The sequence below is a fragment of the Tachyglossus aculeatus genome, chromosome 8 (genome assembly GCF_015852505.1).
Source record: "Tachyglossus aculeatus isolate mTacAcu1 chromosome 8, mTacAcu1.pri, whole genome shotgun sequence".
In the NCBI taxonomy this organism is placed as follows: domain Eukaryota; kingdom Metazoa; phylum Chordata; class Mammalia; order Monotremata; family Tachyglossidae; genus Tachyglossus; species Tachyglossus aculeatus.
Window position 1 is genome coordinate 20,779,396 of NC_052073.1, and position 19,451 is coordinate 20,798,846.

The 19,451-nt window shown below is 40.2% G+C and overlaps 1 protein-coding gene across 11 annotated transcripts in view; it reads left to right on the top strand.

Annotated features, from left to right (window-relative positions):
* The first annotated feature begins 9,762 nt into the window (after nt 1-9,762).
* ARFGAP1 (ADP ribosylation factor GTPase activating protein 1) overlaps nt 9,763-19,451 on the top strand; it is a 30,097-nt gene continuing 20,408 nt past the window's right edge. For all 11 annotated transcript variants that reach the window (XM_038749948.1, XM_038749950.1, XM_038749954.1 and 8 more), the window contains exons 1-4: nt 9,763-9,859; nt 16,016-16,081; nt 17,833-17,942; nt 18,345-18,516. In XM_038749948.1, the coding sequence (XP_038605876.1) occupies nt 16,022-16,081; nt 17,833-17,942; nt 18,345-18,516 (342 nt within the window). In that variant the 5' untranslated portion in view covers nt 9,763-9,859; nt 16,016-16,021. The remainder of the gene's footprint in view (nt 9,860-16,015; nt 16,082-17,832; nt 17,943-18,344; nt 18,517-19,451) is intronic.

A 19,451-nucleotide genomic window follows, 5' to 3' on the forward strand; every position in this document is an offset into this window, starting at 1 on the left:
CTCTCTCAGTTTAATTAAATTTTCATGGCATGAAAATGTTTGAATTTTGACCTTTCAAAATCAATAACCTGATTACTGTAAAAACTAAGTAACATGCAGTTACTTTAGAATAACTTAACAGCCTGATTACAGGTATTTTTGTTTTTTATTTCATGCATGGCTCTTATTTCCTAACACCGTCTTCTGCCTAGGAAGAACTGCAGGAGTCAAGGCCATGACACACCCGCATAGAGAAAGAAGCAAGGCAAAAGGAGAGAGTCTGGGCAAATGGGCATTCGCTTTGATATTGAGTCAACAGTAAATTATGTGCAAGATAAACTGTATGTATGCAGGCATTATTTTTGAGTAAATCATTTAGTCACCTTGAAAGATAAAACTACAGTACAGATTTGGTAATCTACCACCTTCAGAACTAAGCATTGGCAGGAGCAGGATACAGAAGCTTTCCTTGATTACTGCATCAGCTTCCTCTCTGATCTCCCATCCTCCTGCCTCTCCCCACTTCAATCTATACTTCGTGCTGCTGCCCGGATCATCTTTGTGCAGAAACGCTCTGGGCATGTTACTCCCCTCCTCAAAAATCTCCAGTGGCTACCAATCAACCTATGCATCAGGCAAAAACTCCTCACTCTCAGCTTCAAGGCTCTCCATCACCTCGCCCCCTCCTACCTCACCTCCCTTCTTTCCATCTACAGCCCAGCCCATACCCTCCATTCCTCTACCGCTAACCTCCTCATTGTGCCTCGTTCTCGCCTGTCCTGCCATCGACCCCCAGCCCACGTCCTCCCCCTGGCCTGGAATGCTCTCCCTTCGCACATCTGCCAAGCTAGCTCTCTTCCTCCCTTCAAAGCCCTACTGAGAGCTCACCTCCTCCAAGAGGCCTTCCCAGACTGAGCCCCCTCCTTCCTCTCCGCCTCCCCATCCCCCTGCCTTACCTCCTTCCTCTCCCCATAGCACCTGTATATATGTAAATATGTTTGTACATATTTATTACTCTATTTATTTTACTTGTACATATTTATTCTATTTATTTTATTTTGTTAATATGTTTTGTTTTGTTGTCTGTCTCCCCCTTCTGGACTGTGAACCCGCTGTTGGGTAGGGACCGTCTCTATATGTTGCCAACTTGTACTTCCCAAGCGCTTAGTACAGTGCTCTGAATTCCTGGCAATACCTATGAGCTAAACAATTCTCACAATGAGTTCTGTTTACTTCCAGCAATGGTTAGTATTATGAATTGATTTTATCTGATAATTTCATATGTTTCCATATTCGTATCTACATTTTGTTTTGTTGGTATCAAATATTTACTGCAGCACTGAAGGGAAGCACCCAAAGAGAAAACCACTTATATGTGGTTATTATACTGTTATAACCAAAAATTAATGATCCATTGCTAGGCCTAAAAGAAAAACAAATTATCTAAATATTTTCAATTCTGCAATGTATGTTCTAAAATGCTCTGTTTGGTTCACTACTTTATTATTACCAGATTTTGTCACTGAAAATGAGCTTTTTATCTACTTTGCTAGCTAGATCAGCCCTCGAGACTAAATAAATATAAGTAGCTGCTCGTGCAGCCTGTGAAAGGATGATTTGTCTTTTTATTATGCTGACACACAGGTCTGTTCCTTTAGTGTTGGGATTTACTCCTTGAACTGAAAGAGACCAATGCCACCCACAGATACAAGAGCTGCACTGGCAGGGGCATTTATGCCAATAGGCGTAGCTTCCCTTAGAATACTTGAGGAAACTATCAGTGGCATATAAATAGGGTTAGAGCCTAACCAGGTTGTAGTATTGGGCCTGGTTCAGTTAGCATTTAAATAAAAAATATAACATCTAGTCTTTCTTCAAACAGAAAAATTCTGGCTTTAGTTACTTGGAAGAAACATTATAGACAACTTTCAATTATCCATAAATTTAATTTGTGGAAAACCCACAGCAAATTTTGGAGTTCACTCAAACTACAAACCTGGCTTTTCCCTGCCCTTTTACAATGCTGCCTACCCGCCAGCCAGATGAGACCAAAATTGCCTCCCCTGATTTTGTATTTTGTGAGGGTTTTTTTACATTACCTACAGCCCATCTCCCCTCTATTAGTGTGGGAAATTGAGATTTGGTGAAATATCAATTCACAGTACTGTAATAATAATTATTTTGACAGCAAAAGGACATTGTGATGTATCTGGAACAAATCCTCCCAGGGAAGGGGTGATTTCTGAGGACATCACCACATTAATGAGGAAATTATTGACGCATAGATATAACCATCAACTAGGCAAGGTACTGAAAGTGCAGATTAAGAACAAGTAAAAACTCAAACTAATGAGCACATGAAAGCAATTTTCAATTATTTTGCTTTACAATGTGCCTTGAATAATAATTTCAGGATTAGGTGTGCCTGGTGATTCACAACATGCACATAAGGACCTCAGTCTCTTGGTGCCTGCTGCTGAGGACATTTTAACCTCAGTTTATCTGCATCTGTGAGGTTTCTAGGCATCATTAATCATTATCTTTCTCTTCCTTCCTCATATTTTCAGTACCTGCCTGAGTAATCGGTAGGCAAGATTGTCTGGGCCCTTAGTGGGAGTGCTGGTTTTTCAAGGCCAGGAAGAGAAAATCATATTGGCATATCTAGGGAACAATCAGTAAAGCAATCAACAAGACCCTTGGAAAAAGAGATGCCTGAGGAGGAAGGAAATATAGATTGTAAAAAAGAAAGGTGGACATCAGGGAAAGGCTGTGGAAAAACGGTGAGGAAAATGAGGCAGAGACCCAAAGTAGAGGAAAATTGGGCTTGAGCTCAAGTGTGAAAGTGAGCATAGCCTAGTGAAAAGAGCATAGGCTATGCTCTATGATCTAGTCAAAGCTTCTCCACTTGTCTGCTGTGTGACCTTGGGCAAGTCACTTAACTTCTTTGTGTCTGTTACCTCATCTGTAAAATGGGGATTAAATCCTACTCCCTCCTGCTGAGACTTTGAATCCCATGTAGGACAGGGACTGTGTCCAATCTGATTGACCTGAATCTACTCCAGCGCTTAGTACAGTGCCTGGCACATAATAAATGCTTAACAAGTATTATTTGAAAAATAGCCTCCCATAATCCAATATTTAACGATCTTTTCTATTAGGAGACCCTTCCTAACAGCTAATTTAAATCCCCTGCCCCACTGCAGGTAAGCCTGTTTACTCTTGATGATATAGGGAGCAGATGATCAAAATCCTTGGTATGACAGCTCTTGGAAATATTCTTGAAGACTTTTATATCATCTCTGCCATTTTTCTAGAATTTGTGAAACTATAGAACAGTCATTTAAAAGAAAAAGAAAGGTTCTCATTATTTTACATCTAGCCAAATTTCAGTTCTTGTTTGGTCACATCGTCAATTATGTGTGTGCCTTTAGGAGGACATTTGTGAATTGGGAAGTAATTAAACCAAAATAAAGAAAAAGATAAAGATAAAAGCAATCTCCCTGCTGGATGTTGGGTGACAAACTGCATGGTTTGGGGGTTATGGTAGGGGCTGTGGTTTTACAGAAACTCTAGAGGAACCAGACAGTTTTTATTCTCTTTCTTCATCATGTAATTTAGTGCCTTCGGACACTCAAGCTAATCTAGATGCTGTAGATAGAGACAAGGTCAACAGAAACTTACCCTCTTGATAATTACATTTAAAAAGAAATAGAAAACAAAGGTATGCGGTTCATAAAATTTTCTCCTCAACCATATCTAGTACATAACTTTTTTACACACTCCTTACCACAATGCATATATATGTATATATATATATATATATATATACATATATATGCAGAGAGAGAGAGAAAGAGAGAGAGAGAGAGAGTTTGCTCATATGAAAAGTGGCGATTGAGTATCACTCTTCTACTTCGACTGTGAGCCCTATGTGGGACAGGGACTATGTCCAACTTAATTATCCTGTATCTATCCCAGCCCTTAGCATAGTGCTTGGCACCCAGTGAATGCTTAACAAATACCATAATTATCATTACTGTTATTTTGTTTTTATGTTTATTTCCCCCAGGAGAATGTAAGATATTTGTGGGTAGGGAAAGTGTCACTTAGGTATCCTGTACTTCCCAAATGCCTAGTACAGTGGACTATACCAAATGGAGTTAAATAAATGTTACTACTACTACTATGCTTGCATTGTTTGATAGGAGAAGAAGCAGAATTCAGTGACAGTTCTAAATTTTATGCTTCCAGTGAAAATTTTTGATTGGGCTTATTTATTCCCCAGATGAGATTGGTATGTAACCGGTTTTCTTCAGGCAGTTTGCACTGACATTGAACCAATTCATAATCATTTGTCTCTCCTCTTGTGTATGTGTCTCAGAGCCAGTGTCACCACAGTTAACAATCTTTGGATGAGTGTAAAATTTTTGATGATGCCTTGAACCTGTGGAGTTGGAAGAGTGTACTGGTAGATTAGAAGTCTATTCTGGCTCCAACTTCCAGATCCCTGGTTGGTTTCTCAAGCATGTGGTAGAGAATAGGTTGAACAGGACTGAATTTCACACAGTCCTACTTTAGTCCCAAGGTAAGAAGAAAAGGTCACACAGGGCATCTTTGGCTCTGAGTCATCTGATCATTCTTCTATGAAGTAGCCTAAGGATCATATTGAACTTCTCAGGGCAGCTAAATGAGCTTGCCAACGACTTGGTCTGTGAATGGCATAAAGTACTTTTAATAATAATTATAATAATAATAATGGTATTTGTCAAGTGCTTAACTATGTGCCAGGCACTGTACTAAGCACTGGGGTGGATACAAGCAGATCAGGTTGGACACAGTCCCTATCCCACGTGGGGCTCAGTCTCAATCCCCATTTTACAGATGAGGTAACTGAGGCCCAGAGAAGTGAAGTGACTTGCCCAAGGTCACACAGCAGACAAGTGGTGGAGCCAGGATTAGAACCCCTGACCTTCTTACTCCCAGGCCTGTGCTCTAACCACTAAGCCATGCTACTTCTATATAATTATAGATATATACATATATACACAAGAGCTGTGAGGCTGTCCCACTTCAGGGTCAGTCTTAATCCCCATTTTACAGGTGAGGTAACTGAGGCACAGAGAAGTGAAATGACTTGCCCAAGATCACACAGCAGACATGTGGCAAAGCAGGATTAGAACCCATGCCCTCTGACTTCCAGACCAGAGCTCTTTCCACTAGGCCACACTGCTTCTCTAATGCTATAAGGTCCATAGAGGCTTGGTGCTGTTCTCTGCACTTTTCCTTCCAATAGTGTTGCAAAGACCATATCTCCTGTACTCTATTTTGGTTTTCGATTAAGATAGTCAAGTAACGGATGGTGACTAAATTCTTTGGTAGCTTTCCCAGGAGGATTGTGGTTAGAATCTTGCCAGCAATGGAAAACAATGAAATATCCCAATAGCTTCTTCAGTCAGCTCTCTCTTCTATTTTTTAAAAGATGCTACACTTAACTCTAAGAAAATGGATGTTTTTACTATGAATTTTGGATAGAACTTTGTTAGGCAATTAGGGAATGCATCTTTCTGGGTAAAATGAAATATGATTTTGAAATAAATGGTTGCACATATGTGCAAGGCATCAATCAAGGCACAAGACATAGTAGTGGATTAGGTTTCCTACATGCTTTTAGACTTCGGTAAAATTGCCATCAGATACACACTTGACTTTTCTCCCTTTGATTATGGAAGTTACTATTGGAAACATAAAACTTAAAAGTTCCCACCGTGGCCATTTTTCTATGCCTTAATGGGCCTCTTCCTCAATGGTGGAAAACCCAGTATAATCCAGGCTCCGCCACATGCCTGCTGTGTGACTGTGGGCAAGTCACTTAATTTCCCTTTGCCTCGGTTACCTCATCTTTAAAATGGGAATTAAGATTGTGTGCCCCACGTGGGACAGGGACTGTGTCCAACCCAATTTGCTTGTTTCCACATCAGAGCTTAGAACAGTGTCTGGCATATAGTAAGTGCTTAAAAATACTGCAATTATTATTATTAGTAGTAGTAGCAATAATAATAACAATAACAACAAAAGTCAATAATGCAGTGCTTTCTGTGCACATGCCCATTTCTTAATTCCAGGTATGCTTCTGTGTCTACTCGGTAGTTAGGATCCAGTCACATACAAGGTATGTATACAATAATAATAATAATAATGGCATTTATTAAGTGCTTACTATGTGCAAAGCACTGTTCTAAGCACTGGGGAGGTTACAAGGTGATCAGGTTGTCCCACGGGGGTCTCACAGTCTGAATCCCCATTTTACAGATGAGGTAACTGAGGCACTGAGCAGTGAAGTGACTTGCCCAAAAGCACACAGCTGACAATTGGCATAGCAGGGATTTGAACCCATGACCTCTGACTCCAAAGCCCATGCTCTTTCCATTGACCCACGCTGCTTCTGTCATATATACATATATGTATGTATAATATACAATATAATATATATAATATATATACAATATACATATATTTATGTATATTCATTTAATCATATTTATTGAGTGCTTACCATGTTCAGAGCTGTGTGTATAAATCATTACTCCCTGGTAGGTTGCAAAGTTAGCACAATGGACTATGTGTCATTTTATTGTTGGCATCTTAATTAAATTTTTGGTATTTAGGGACAGTGATATAGCAAACTCCTTGGAGCTGAAACTGTGCTTCCTAGAATTTTAATATAACTTCTCCAATGCTTAAGACAAGACAGGGCTTAGCTCATCATGGGCCACTACAAATACTTGATGGAGATGGCTCCTAGTTTTGCCTCCACTGTAATAATATTGGATTGTAAGTATAAGGCAGAGCCTCCTGAATTGTATTATACTCTCCCTAGCACTTAGTACAGTGCTCTGCACAGTAAGCATTCAGTAAACACCATTTATTGATTGATCTCCAGTTCTGGCATCTCGCTTCCGGTCTTTTATTCTTCCTTTGGTAAAAAGGAAATATTTCCCTGTACCCTATCTGTCTGAAGTGCAAAAAAGACTCTGTTCTTTCTGAAGACAGCATGTTGGATGAGATGACCCCCAATGGTTAAAGTCAAACTAAAACACAATTGTCGCAAATCTCTCTCTTTCCCTTTCCTTAACCACTTAGGGAATATAATTCCTCCAAGCAAAGAAATGGTTAGCCCCCTCGACTCTTACCCCCACCTCATTGCCCCTTATTATCTTTATCCCTTGACTTCACAAGGTTAGAAGTACTCTCTTAGGACTGGGAAAAAAGACGAATACTTTGAAGTGGGTGGGGAGGTAGACAGTGTTGGAGCAAGAGAAAACCTGAGTCACTGTGAGCAGGAATTGTCACTCTATTGTTGTATTTTACTTTCCCAAGCACTTGGTACAGTGCTTTACATGGTAAGCACTTCATATGATAATCAATGAATGAAAAGATCCATTCGCTGGCCAAAGTAGCATGGCCTACTGGATAGAGCATGGGCGTAGGAGTCAGATGGACCTTGGTTCAAATCCCTCCTCTGCCACATATCTGCTGTATGACCTTGGGCAAATCATTTAGCTTTTCTGTGCCTCAGTTACCTCATCTGTAAAATGGGGATTAAGACTGTGAGCCTCATTTGCTGCTAAATTGTAGTTGCACACATTAAGCAGCGTGGCTGAGTGGCAAGAGCAAGGGCATTGGAGTCAGAGGTCATGGGTTCAAATCCCGGCTCTGCCAGTTGTTAGCTGTGTGACTTTGGTCAAGTCACTTCACTTATCTGAGCCTCAGTTACCTCATCTGTAAAATGGGGATTAAGACTGTGAGCCCCCCATGGACAACCTGATCACCTTGTAACCTCTCCAGCGCTTAGAACAGTGCTTTGCACATAGTAAGCACTTAATAAATGCCATCATTATTATTAAGTGCTCAGTAAATACTACTGAATGAATGAATGCATGAACGTGGACTGTGTCCTACCTGATTAGCTTGTATCTACCCCAACGCCTGGAGCACAGTAAGGGTTTAGCACCGTGGCTAAGTGGAAATAGCTTGGGCTTGGTAGTAAGAAGACGTGGGTTCTAACCCAGCTCTGCCACTTGTCTGCTGTGTGACCTTGGGCAAGCCACTTAACTTCTCCGTGCCTCAGTGACCTCATCTGTAAAAGGGGGATTAAAACTGTGAGCCCCGCATGGGACAACCTGATTATCCTGTACCTACCCCAAGCTTAGAACAGTGTTTGGCACATAGTAGTCACTTAATCAATCAATCAATCGTATTTATTGAGTGCTTACTGTGTGCAGAGCACTGGACTAAGTGCTCGGGAAGTACAAGCTGGCAACATAGAGAGACAGTCCCTACCCAACAGTGGGCTCACAGTCTAAAAGGGGGAGACAGAGAACAAAACCAAACATACTAACAAAATAAAATAAATAGAATAGATACGTACAAGTAAAATAGAGTAATAAATATGCACAAACATATATACATATATACAGGTAACTATATGTTACCTTAACAAATGCCATTATTATTATCCCAGACTGAGCCCCCCTTTTCCTCTGTTCTCCCCCTCCATCGCCCCTACTCCCTCCCTCTGCTCTACCCCTTCCCCTCCCCACAGCACTTGTGTACATTTATTAGTACATATTTATTACTCTATTAATGATGTGTATAGATCTATAATTCTATCGATCTATCTTGACGGTATTACCGTCCATCTCCCCCTTCTAGACGGGGAGCCCGTTGTTGGGTAGGGATGGTCTCTGTTGCCGAATTGTGCTTTCCAAGCGCTTAGTCCAGTGCGCTGCACACGGTAAGCGCTCAGTAAATACGACTGCCTCTCGAAGCAGCGTGGCTCAGTGGAAAAGAACCCGGGCTTTGGAGTCAGAGGTCATGGGTTCAAATCCTGGCTCTGCCAATTGTCAGCTGTGTGACTTTGGGCAAGTCGCTTAACTTCTCTGTGCCTCAGTTACCTCATCTGTAAAATGGGGATTAAGACTGAGAGCCCCCCGTGGGACAACCTGATCACCTTGTAACCTTCCCAGCGCTTAGAACAGTGCTTTGCACATAGTAAGCGCTTAATAAATGCCATTATTATTATTATTATTGCCGAGTGTCCGGGCCATGTCCGACGTATTGAAGGAGGGTGATGGCCGTCGATGCTGTAGATGGTCTGAGACTCCTGAGCCGATAATTGAGGGGTACCGGAGGGAAGCTGGAATTAGGGAAAAGCCACTGAGCCGTTTTTCTTGCTGAGAAAAGTGGAGTCAAATGATATTATTTAGAGCCAATACCACAGGAAAACGGGCGGCTAGGAAACAGAGGTTCAAGAGGGGTTGGTGGATGAGAGGTTGGTCTCCGGTGATGTCGAATTGCCTGCAGTTTCAACACAGGAACCCCAGCCTCTGTACGTTAATCCTGGACCTATAGATAAAAATGCACTATACGCTAAGGTGCAGAAGGTTGTGAACAAAGATGAGTCCTCTAGACTGTGAGCCCGTTGTTGGGTAGGGACCGTCTCTATATGTTGCCAACTTGTACTTCCCAAGCGCTTAGTACAGTGCTCTGCACACAGTAAACTCTCAATAAATGAGATTGACTGAATGGATGAATTTCGCAAATACCATTTTTTTTTTTTTTAAAAAAAAAAGGAGCCCTGGAAAGAGGGAGCCCTATTAGGAGGAAGGTTGGGCCTTCCCTTTTTCTTTCGTCCTTCCCCCTCCCCTGAGGGCCGTCGACTTTACCCACAGTGCTTTACGAAAGTGCAACGTAGCCGGAAGATGGCGGCGACTGCTGCTGTGTCTGACTGAAAAGCACAGCAGGCAACCCAGGGAAAGAGCCCTCAGCCCGGCTGATCTCGCCTTCCCACCCCTTTAACCGCCACCTTCAACCCTGCCAGGTAATTCCACCGCAACCCCAGCATGGCCCCTTCCTCCCCCCATCCCTCCAGGCTTCGTGCATCCCCCCCCCCTTTTTTTTTTTGCCTCCCTCCCATCCAGTCCTTCCTCCCTGTCCATCCCTCCACCGGGCCCTCAAACCTTCCCTTTTCCGACTTGGAGGATGATTTGTAACTCCGTCATCCTCCCGTTCCCCGTATTCCATTGCGTTGGAAAACCTAAAGTTCATTCATGTTTAAATAGATATTGTTCAGAGGCCAGTGTTCCCATACAGATATAGCCATTAAAGGCCTACCAGGACGCTTTTCCCTCCCCAGACCCTGATCCATTAGTCAGTCAGTCGTGTTTATGCAGGACACTGCACTAAGCGCTTGGGAAAGTAATAATAATTCAGCGCTTAGAACAGTGCTTTCCCAGACTGAGCCCCTTCCTTCCTCTCCCCCTCGTCCCCCTCTCCATCCCCCCCATCTTACCTCTTTCCCTTCCCCACAGCACCTGTATATATATATATTACTCTATTCTACTTGTACATATCTATTCTATTTATTTTATTTTGTTAGTATGTTTGGTTTTGTTCTCTGTCTCCCCCTTTTAGACTGTGAGCCCACTGTTGGGTAGGGATTGTCTCTATGTGTTGCCAACTTGTACTTCCCAAGCGCCTAGTACAGTGCTCTGCACACAGTAAGCGCTCAATAAATACGATTGATTGATTGATTCTCTGTCTCCCCCTTTTAGACTGTGAGCCCACTGTTGGGTAGGGACTGTCTCTATATGTTGCCACCTTGTACTTCCCAAGCGCGTAGTACAGTGCTCTGCACACAGTAAGTGCTCAATAAATACGATTGATTGATTGATTGCTTTGCGCATAGTAAACGCTTAAGAAATACCATCATTTTTCAGCTCTGCCAATCGTCAGCTGTGTGACTTTGGGCAAGTCACTTAACTTCTCTGTGCCTCAGTTACCTCATCTGTAAAATGGGGATTGACTGTGAGCCCCCGTGGGACAACCTGATTGCCTTGTAACCGCCCCAGCGCTTAGAACAGTGCTTTGCACATAGTAAGCGCTTAATAAATGCCATCATCATCATCATTATTAATTATGGTGGTATTTGTTAAGCGCTTACTATGTGTCAAACACTGTTCCAAGCGCTGGGGGTGGGGGGGATACAAGGTAATCAGGTTGGCCTACGTGGGGCTCACAGTCTTAATCTCCATTTGACAGATGAGGTGACTGAGGCACAGACAAGTTAAGTGACTTGCCCAAAGTCACACAGCTGACAAGTGGCGGAACTGGGATTAGAACCCATGTCCTCTGACTCCTAAACCCGGACTCTTTCCATTAAGCCATTACGCTTAATGCTGACCCTGTTTGCCCCCACTCCCATTGTTGAGACAGGGTCTCCACTTTACCAGTCCCCCAGTTCAAATCGTTTACTGGAAAAATCATGTCAAACCGGCAGTCCCCACCCTCGACTCTCTTCTGTGTCCCAGACCAGGAGGGTGGTGGAGGAGATTTCTGGCTTAATGCCCACTACTGTAGATTCATCCATTCAGGATTTGGCCTTGACTGTTGATGCATAGTTTCACTAGGGCTGGTGGGTTCTTATTTTTTAATTTTCTGCTCTGTACAGAAAGGATACAATGTGGAACTGTGCAGTTTGGGGGAATTATGTATAAGTGGTAAAGGTGGAAAGTTTTCAAATGGCTATGCATAGTTTTCATTAGCATACAACTTTGCTTCATGCTGAAAATCTTCTCCAAATCTGATGCAAGAACCAGTGAATTTGTTGCAAAGTGTGCGTACGTAGTGGCTTTAAGAAAGTGATAGACTGTGAGCCCGTTGTTGGGTAGGGACCGTCTCTATATGTTGCCGACTTATACTTCCCAAGTGCTTAGTACAGTGTTCTGCACACAGTAAGTGCTCAATAAATACAATTGAATGAATGAATGATAGAATTTGAAGTATCTGTGTGTTCTAACAGTGCTCTGAAATGTTAGAATGTAAACTCCTTCAGGGCAGGGAACATGCCTTTTAACTCTAGTGTGCTCTCCCAAGCAACTCATTACAGTGGTCTGCAAAAATCACTCAGTAAATGCCAGTGATTAATAATGTGCATTAAATACAGTTACTTTTTGTCTTCATTTCTGGGAGTATGTGTAATGAAAGCTTAGGGTCCAGTCTACACATTTTTAACTTAAGATTCCAGTCTACCTTCTTGTACATATAAATTCAGCTCATGTTACAACCCTGTTCACCTGTCTTCATAATAATTGAGCAGAATGCCTGTTGTCATGTTCGACTTGACTTACAGTTTGAGAAGCAGAACACTTCCAGGTCTTTTACAAAGTTTCTCCACCTTAGTAATGAGCTGATGTATTTGTAGCCTAAAATACATTAAGAATTTAGACCATGTTTTCCATTTGTAAAGATAATTGCTCATCCAAATATTTGGCACACCCTGTTCCCAAATTACCGTTATTTTAAAAAAAAATTGTATTAAACACTATGTGCCAGGCACTGTTCTAAGTTCTGGAGTAGATACAAGTTAATCAGGTTGGACACAGTCCCTGTTGGACATGCAGCTCACAGTCTTCAGCAGGTAGTTCGGTTGTCGGCTCCACTTTGATTCAAAGTTTAGACAAGACAGCCTAGCATAGGAATGGGAGTTAAAACACCAAGATTGTAGTTTTAGCTTGGCTGCTACTCTGCCAGATGACTTGGACAAGTCACTTAGCCTCCCTGGGCCACAGTTTCCTTATCTGTATAACGGTGATATTACCTGCCTCATGCTTCCTCACGCAGTTGGTTAGGACAAAATGAGGTAAGTAATGTAAAGATGCTTTGGGAAAAGAAAAACACCAAACAAATTTCTCCACTGTGGAACACATATTCCTTTTCTGTTTAACTTGGAGTTGTAAATTAGACATTGCTACTTAATTTTTAAGAGTAAAAGAATAACATCAAACGTTTTCAAGGAACTCTCATCTGGTGTAAGTAGTAGGTTGAATTAAGCTTTGGATTGCCTCATTTAACTGTAAATGTAAAGTTAGCCATTCAAAATGAGCCTTGATTGATTTTTCCCTGTTTATCAGCATCAGCTTGGTATCCAAATCAGTAACTTGATGGCAAAAAATGCCTAGGTGTTTTTCATATGTGGGCACTCACTAGTGATGAGAGGTTTCAATGGGTAGTTTGTGCTGATTTGCCTTGTGTAGTGCTTATCAATCTCTTTGCAAGTGCTTCTGCAATTTTGAATAGCATTGATTCAACCCAGTGCCAAAATTCCTTTACATGTAAATAAATTAAGCTTGGCCTTTGGTTGATAAATTGAATTAATTTAGCACTGCACTAGTTAAGAGAATTACATTCGTGGTTTAGTATCTGGGTAAAATATGAGGAGATATTTTTCCTTTGTCAGTTCTTCAATTTTATGAAGAGTGATTTCAGTTTCAAGACACCATTCTTGAACCTTATGCACCAGAAACTTTGAAAAGAGAACTTAATGAAACTTCTTTGTAGCAGACATTTTCCACAGGCAGTAAAGTTCATATTTCATATCATCTCAGAGCTGGTAGGGTAGCCATGCCTAGTCCCTTGCCTCCTGAGGCAGATGGTTGCTGCATGTGTAGCTTTAAGAATAGCATAGGAAATCTTAAGGTTTGACAACCGCAAGATGAGCTGAGTGAAAAAACTACTCTCTGTATCCATGTTCCAATATCCTGGTTTAGTGGAAAGCATCTGAAAGTTGTAATAAAGAAACTGGGTTCCTGTCCCAGCTTTACACTGTCCTGAAGTATGACCCAAGGAAAACATTTAGCCTCTTTAGGCTTCAATTTCCTCACCAAAGAGCTGTTGTCAGGTTAAAGGGAGATAATGTGAAGGCACTTAGGAAGAATATAACTGCTGTGCAAATTCCAGATGGAATTGTAAGCCATTAGAGCTATAATTTGCTAAGTATTGCCCTCGTAGGGAGTTTTTTTAATGCTATTTGTTAAGCACTTACTATGTGTCAAGCACTGTTCTAATTGCTGGGATAGATACAAATGAATCAGGTTGGACCCAGTCCCTGTCCAAATGGGGTTCACAGTCTAAGTAAGGGGGTGAACAGGTATTGAAACTCCATTTTGCAGTTGAAGAAACTGAGGCTCGGAGAAGTTAAGTGACTTGCCCAAGGTCACATAGGCAAGTGGTGGCGCTGATATTAGAACCCAGGTCATCTGGCTTCTAGGCCTGTTCTTTATCCAGTAGGCCATATTTCTTCCCAGTTGCACCCAGAGAGGTACTTATGCATTTCTCTAAAGTCCTAACCAGTTCTTGGGAGTAACTTTCACTTACAGGAGCTGGTCCAGTGTGTAGTAACTGTTATTATACAGTGTAAATATTTATTAGGCACTCATGCACATGGTAATTTTATCAGACATAATACCATTGGAATAAAGGAAAAGTACTGTAGTAGTAGCAGTTGTGTAGTAGAGTTGATAATCTAAAGTATCCAGCCTAGACCAAAGTGAAGGTTTTTTGCTCAACAAGGACGATACAAAGGCAAATGCAATTTTTTTAACCTAAGTTCTATTTAGGAAAAAGGTATTGGCATGAATTTCAAGTTATATAGTCTGTAGTATAAGAAAAAAGTAGTAGAAAGGTAAATTTGCATTCTTGATTTTATTTTTTAAAAGTCACATCTAGCAAAGATTGGCCTAATAAATAGCATTGTGTCTATTCTTAGTTTTGCAAATCTGTGAACCAAAATATTAACAGGGAAGTCAACACTATCCTTTGAAAATAATTAGGGAATGAGAATTAAATTATTTAGTAACAATGCTAAATACATTGAAGTTTATGCTAGAAAATGGCTATTCTTTTATGAGGCCAATATCGCAGCCTGCTGTTGGGTAGGGACCGTCTCTATATGTTGCCAACTTGTACTTCCAAAGCGCTTAGTACAGTGCTCTGCACACAGTAAGCACTCAATAAATACAATATGAATGAATGAACCCATTAAGCATGTTAGTACACAGTGTTAGAGGAAGATGCACTGAAGTAGAACTTTTCGAAGACAAAGAAATAAATAACTTCTGTCACCCTTGATAATGTTACTGCAGTTTCCTCCCTACTTCTTTTAGAATTATATTGGCGAAGATGGCCTAAACTTGGCAGTATTTGACCTTGCATTGCTGTACTACCCTGATACATTTTGTTACAATTGAAACTGTGAAGAGGACCTAAATTGGAAATCTTCCATTAAATCTCTTCTGTTGTGTTTACCTGAAGGATAAACCTAATACTTAAAGAAAAATTCTGCTCCCCTTTGTGTGAAGATGTAAAAACATTCTGGAAATGTTTTCATCTTGGTAATTATAGAGTAGCATTGAGAGGCTAACTAGTTTCTTGAGTTATTAGACTTCTGGATCTATGCCAAGTCCCATGTACTGGGGAAAAAATGTTCACTTGCAAAATCCCAAGTATGAATACTACTACTAATAATAACAACAATTACTATTATTGTATTTAACTATTATGTGCCAAGAACTGTACTAAGTACTGGGTTAGATACAAGTTAATGAGGTCCAGTGCAGTCCCTGGCCCACATGGGGCTCAGTCTAGAGAAGAGGAAAAACAAAAAGTTCTTAGTGGTGCATTAGTTTACATCAGGACTTCTGATTTCTGTTTAGTTATTTCCTGTCAATGTTTCTGGCCCTTAAAGTTTCTTTAACATTGTTTTTTTTTTTATGTTGCTTCATTTTTAAGAAACCTCTTCATTTAACACCATCCACAGATTTAATTATGTGCTGTTTACGGCCATTTCTGATTGATTAATGAAAATGTTAATAAGACCACAGAGAACACCAATTTCCTCCCTCCTCCAAACTTGATGCACCATGATTTATCATTAGACTCTTGGTCCTTCAGTCAGTTTTCAATCAATGTGGCATATTCAGGTTGATTTAAATCTTGCTACTGTGCCAGGATTGTGCTACACTTCCTTGCAAGCTCTTTGAAATGTCTTATTTTTCATTTTTGGGAAGAAATATTCTGGTTCTTGATGAACATTAATTTTTAAAAGACTTTTCAACTCATTTATTCGTCTGTGATCTTGATTTAACCATTATTTTTTTTCTTAATGTAAATTTTCTAACAAAGATCTTTTTCTCCATAGAAAATCATGGCAAGCCCAAGAACCAGGAAGGTTCTTAAAGAAGTCAGGGTGCAGGATGAGAACAATGTAAGAATTTGTGTTTCATTGGAATTTAACTGTGGATGTCTGGTTCTTATATTATTTTTAATTGGTTTGGCATAAGCCTTAGCATTCTGTGACATACTAATATTGATGTTGGTAGATTAAAACTTTACTGTTGAGTTTATTATTGAGTAACTGCTCAATAAATACCAGTAATTGCATTTTAATGTTAGTATTTTTATTTCCTAGGCTGACCATTTTGGTGGCCTAAGATTTATTTTCTTTCACTTTCTTCCCTAATAAATTGGCTTTTGTTGTAACCACTGTACAGCAATAGCCTTTGACTTTCTAATAAGCCCAGTAAGCTTTCTGTTTTTACTGATTCTAATTTTCATACTCTCTGGCTTCAAAATTCTTCACCAATTCTCCCTTTCCTCCCACCCCAAGGACCTCATATACCCTTTCTCTTCCCGTACACTTAGCCTCTACTCCATTGAGGCCATGGTTCATTCAGTTGTAGTTATTGAGTGCTTACTGTGTGCAAAGCACTGGACTAAGCACTTAGTTTCCTGTCTGTGTTCTTCCCTCTTCCACCTTGGGGCTTTTGCTCAGGTTTTTCCATTCTCCTTTCCACAAAGTTAAGTACACTGACTATCACAAATTTGGCTTTATCTTATGCAGAATTTTCACGGTTTTGTAAATTATCTACTAAATCCTGTCCCAGAAAGGCTAATATGATCTTTGGAAGACTGACAGACCATATGAGCTGCCAATATAGGGTCAAGATTCAGACCCAACTAAAGTTATTAGAGCAGTGTAGAGTCCCTCTTGTATGTCTGAGAGAGCTAAGAAAGACAGCACTGGTGACTTTTAAAGCAATTCCACCAAGAAACCCAAGTGCAGAACATGATACTAAGTGGAAAATACAGGATCACCAACAAGAAAGACTGGAATGAAATCAGAACACCAGCATTAAGGCACCCATAGGATTCCTATGGGTGGTGCATATGAGGAGTTGAATACTCAAACAGCCACTCTATAGTGAACTACAGTGGAATAACTAAATAGGGTAGGCATAAAAAATACTTTTAAGACACCATGAAGCAAGATTTCAAACTGGGTGACAGACCAGTGGGCAGTTGGGAGAGAACAGTGGAAGACAGCTAAAAATAATAATAATAATGATGGCACTTATTAAGCGCTTCCTATGTGAAAAGCGCTGTTCTAAGCATTGGGGAGGTTACAAGGTAATCAGGTTGTCTCACAGGGGGCTCAGAGTCTTAACCCCCATTTTACAAATGAGGTAACTGAAGCACAGAGAAGTTGTGACTTGCCCAAAGTCACACAGCTGACAATTGCGTAGCTGGGATTTGAACCCATGACCTCTGACTCCAGAACCCATGCTCTTTCCACTGAGCCATGCTGCTGCTTCTTCCTGACCTACAGTAATCAGAAATGAGAGGATTGTCTTGGGAGTAGAGGTTTCAGGAAGATTACGACTCCAGAAGGGAAGATTGAAGACAAGGAGAGCAGTCGTTACATATGATGAGGAAGACAGACATTGTTTGTCATATTGTGGTCGCGTACTCTAAAACTCACTGTCAAAGCACTATTTTTAATCCAGAGGACAGATCAGTGTGATTGTAAAATCTATAAGAATACATGTATTGTATTTTCTAGAATATTTAAATTTGAGTTTTAACATGTTAATTGTAGAAGAGAACAGACTAAACAATTTTATTTTGATTTGCCAATTTTAAAAGAATACTATGTCAAGGATTGTTTTCTTTTCGTAGGTCTGTTTTGAATGTGGTGCATTCAATCCCCAATGGGTGAGTGTGACCTATGGAATTTGGATCTGCCTGGAATGCTCAGGAAAACACCGAGGCTTAGGAGTTCACCTTAGGTGCGTTGACTGTTTTACCTACAATATGACACAAAGTTAGTATCCAGTGACAAGCACAGCATCCCAAAATTAAATGCTAAATAGAAGCAATGAAATGATTCATTTATATTGTTGCCATCCATGAAAGACTGACAGAATTAGTGTGAAGATGTCCTATTATGTTCAGTCACCATCATTATGTATCTTTTGGATTCAGCAAACTTTCAGAGACATCTCAGGATGGAACTGCTTATCCTGTTTTTATATTTGTGATTTAAAATCACCTGCCATCCTTTATATAGCCACCTCCAAATGTATCCTAATTACTCTCCTTAGATCACTACTATGATAACCTTGAAAAAATTAATTGAAGAAACCTTTAGAGGATAAGCTTCACGTTTAATCAGGTAATTTGCTTCCTAGTTTTGTGCGCTCTGTTACAATGGATAAATGGAAGGACATTGAACTAGAGAAGATGAAATCTGGTGGAAATGCCAAATTTCGAGAATTCCTGGAGTCTCAAGATGATTATGATCCATGTTGGTCAATGCATGAGAAATATAATAGCAAAGCTGCTGCTCTTTTTAGAGATAAGGTAAGTCCAGATGCCATCTTATCATTATTTTGGATTTTTTTTTTTAGCTTTGAAGGCTCTACTTACAGAAGACTCATTGTTTTAAATTTTACAGAAGAGCCAAGTAGGATGCTATGTGTAACTCTGTTGCTATTGAGTTTTGTCTGTTTTCTAGCTTAGTGTTCCCCTTCAAGGTACCCTAGCTTCTTGGGGTGCCAGTGAGTCACTATTGATTTTTTTTTTTTTAAGAAGTAAGCAAAACAAATGGCTTTTTATAATTGTGTGCTAGAAACTATTTTCCTCTTCATCTCCAGTACAGGATGGAGGATGTAGATCATGGATAAAGTACAAATTGAATTGAAAGTCTGGTACACACTGTTGAAGTGTAATTTAGAGAAACAAAGAATTACTGAGGCTTATTGCGTGTAGGATTAGGTAAGAGAATCAGAAAAGTTGTATGGTCACAAATAATCAAGTGCATGCTAAAATCGTTTTCTATTTTCTGGAAAAGACTATCAGAATGCAGACACAAGTTTAAAGAATAAACTTGACCTAACCAATTACTATGGGAATTTTTGAGGATGAGAGATTCCAGGGAAATCAATCGATCTATCAATCAATCTTATTTGTTGAGCGCTTAAATAGCAAAATGGAGTGGTTTGAGTTTCATGCCTTTCTATTTGCTCCTACCCACTCTGTGTTGGTAGTAATAAGCTGTGAAATGGGAAAGAAAAAGCAAATTAGAAATAAAAGTTAGGGTAATTTACAAACTAGATCAACTGTTAAATTATATAGTAATAACAATTATGTATTTGCTAAGAGCTTACTGTGTGTCAAGCACTGTTCTAAGCACTGGGATAGATACCGGGTAATCAGGTTGTCTCACGTGGGTGGATAAGCTCCCAGAGAATAGTAATATTATTTTTATTATGGTACTTTTAAGTGTTTACTCTATA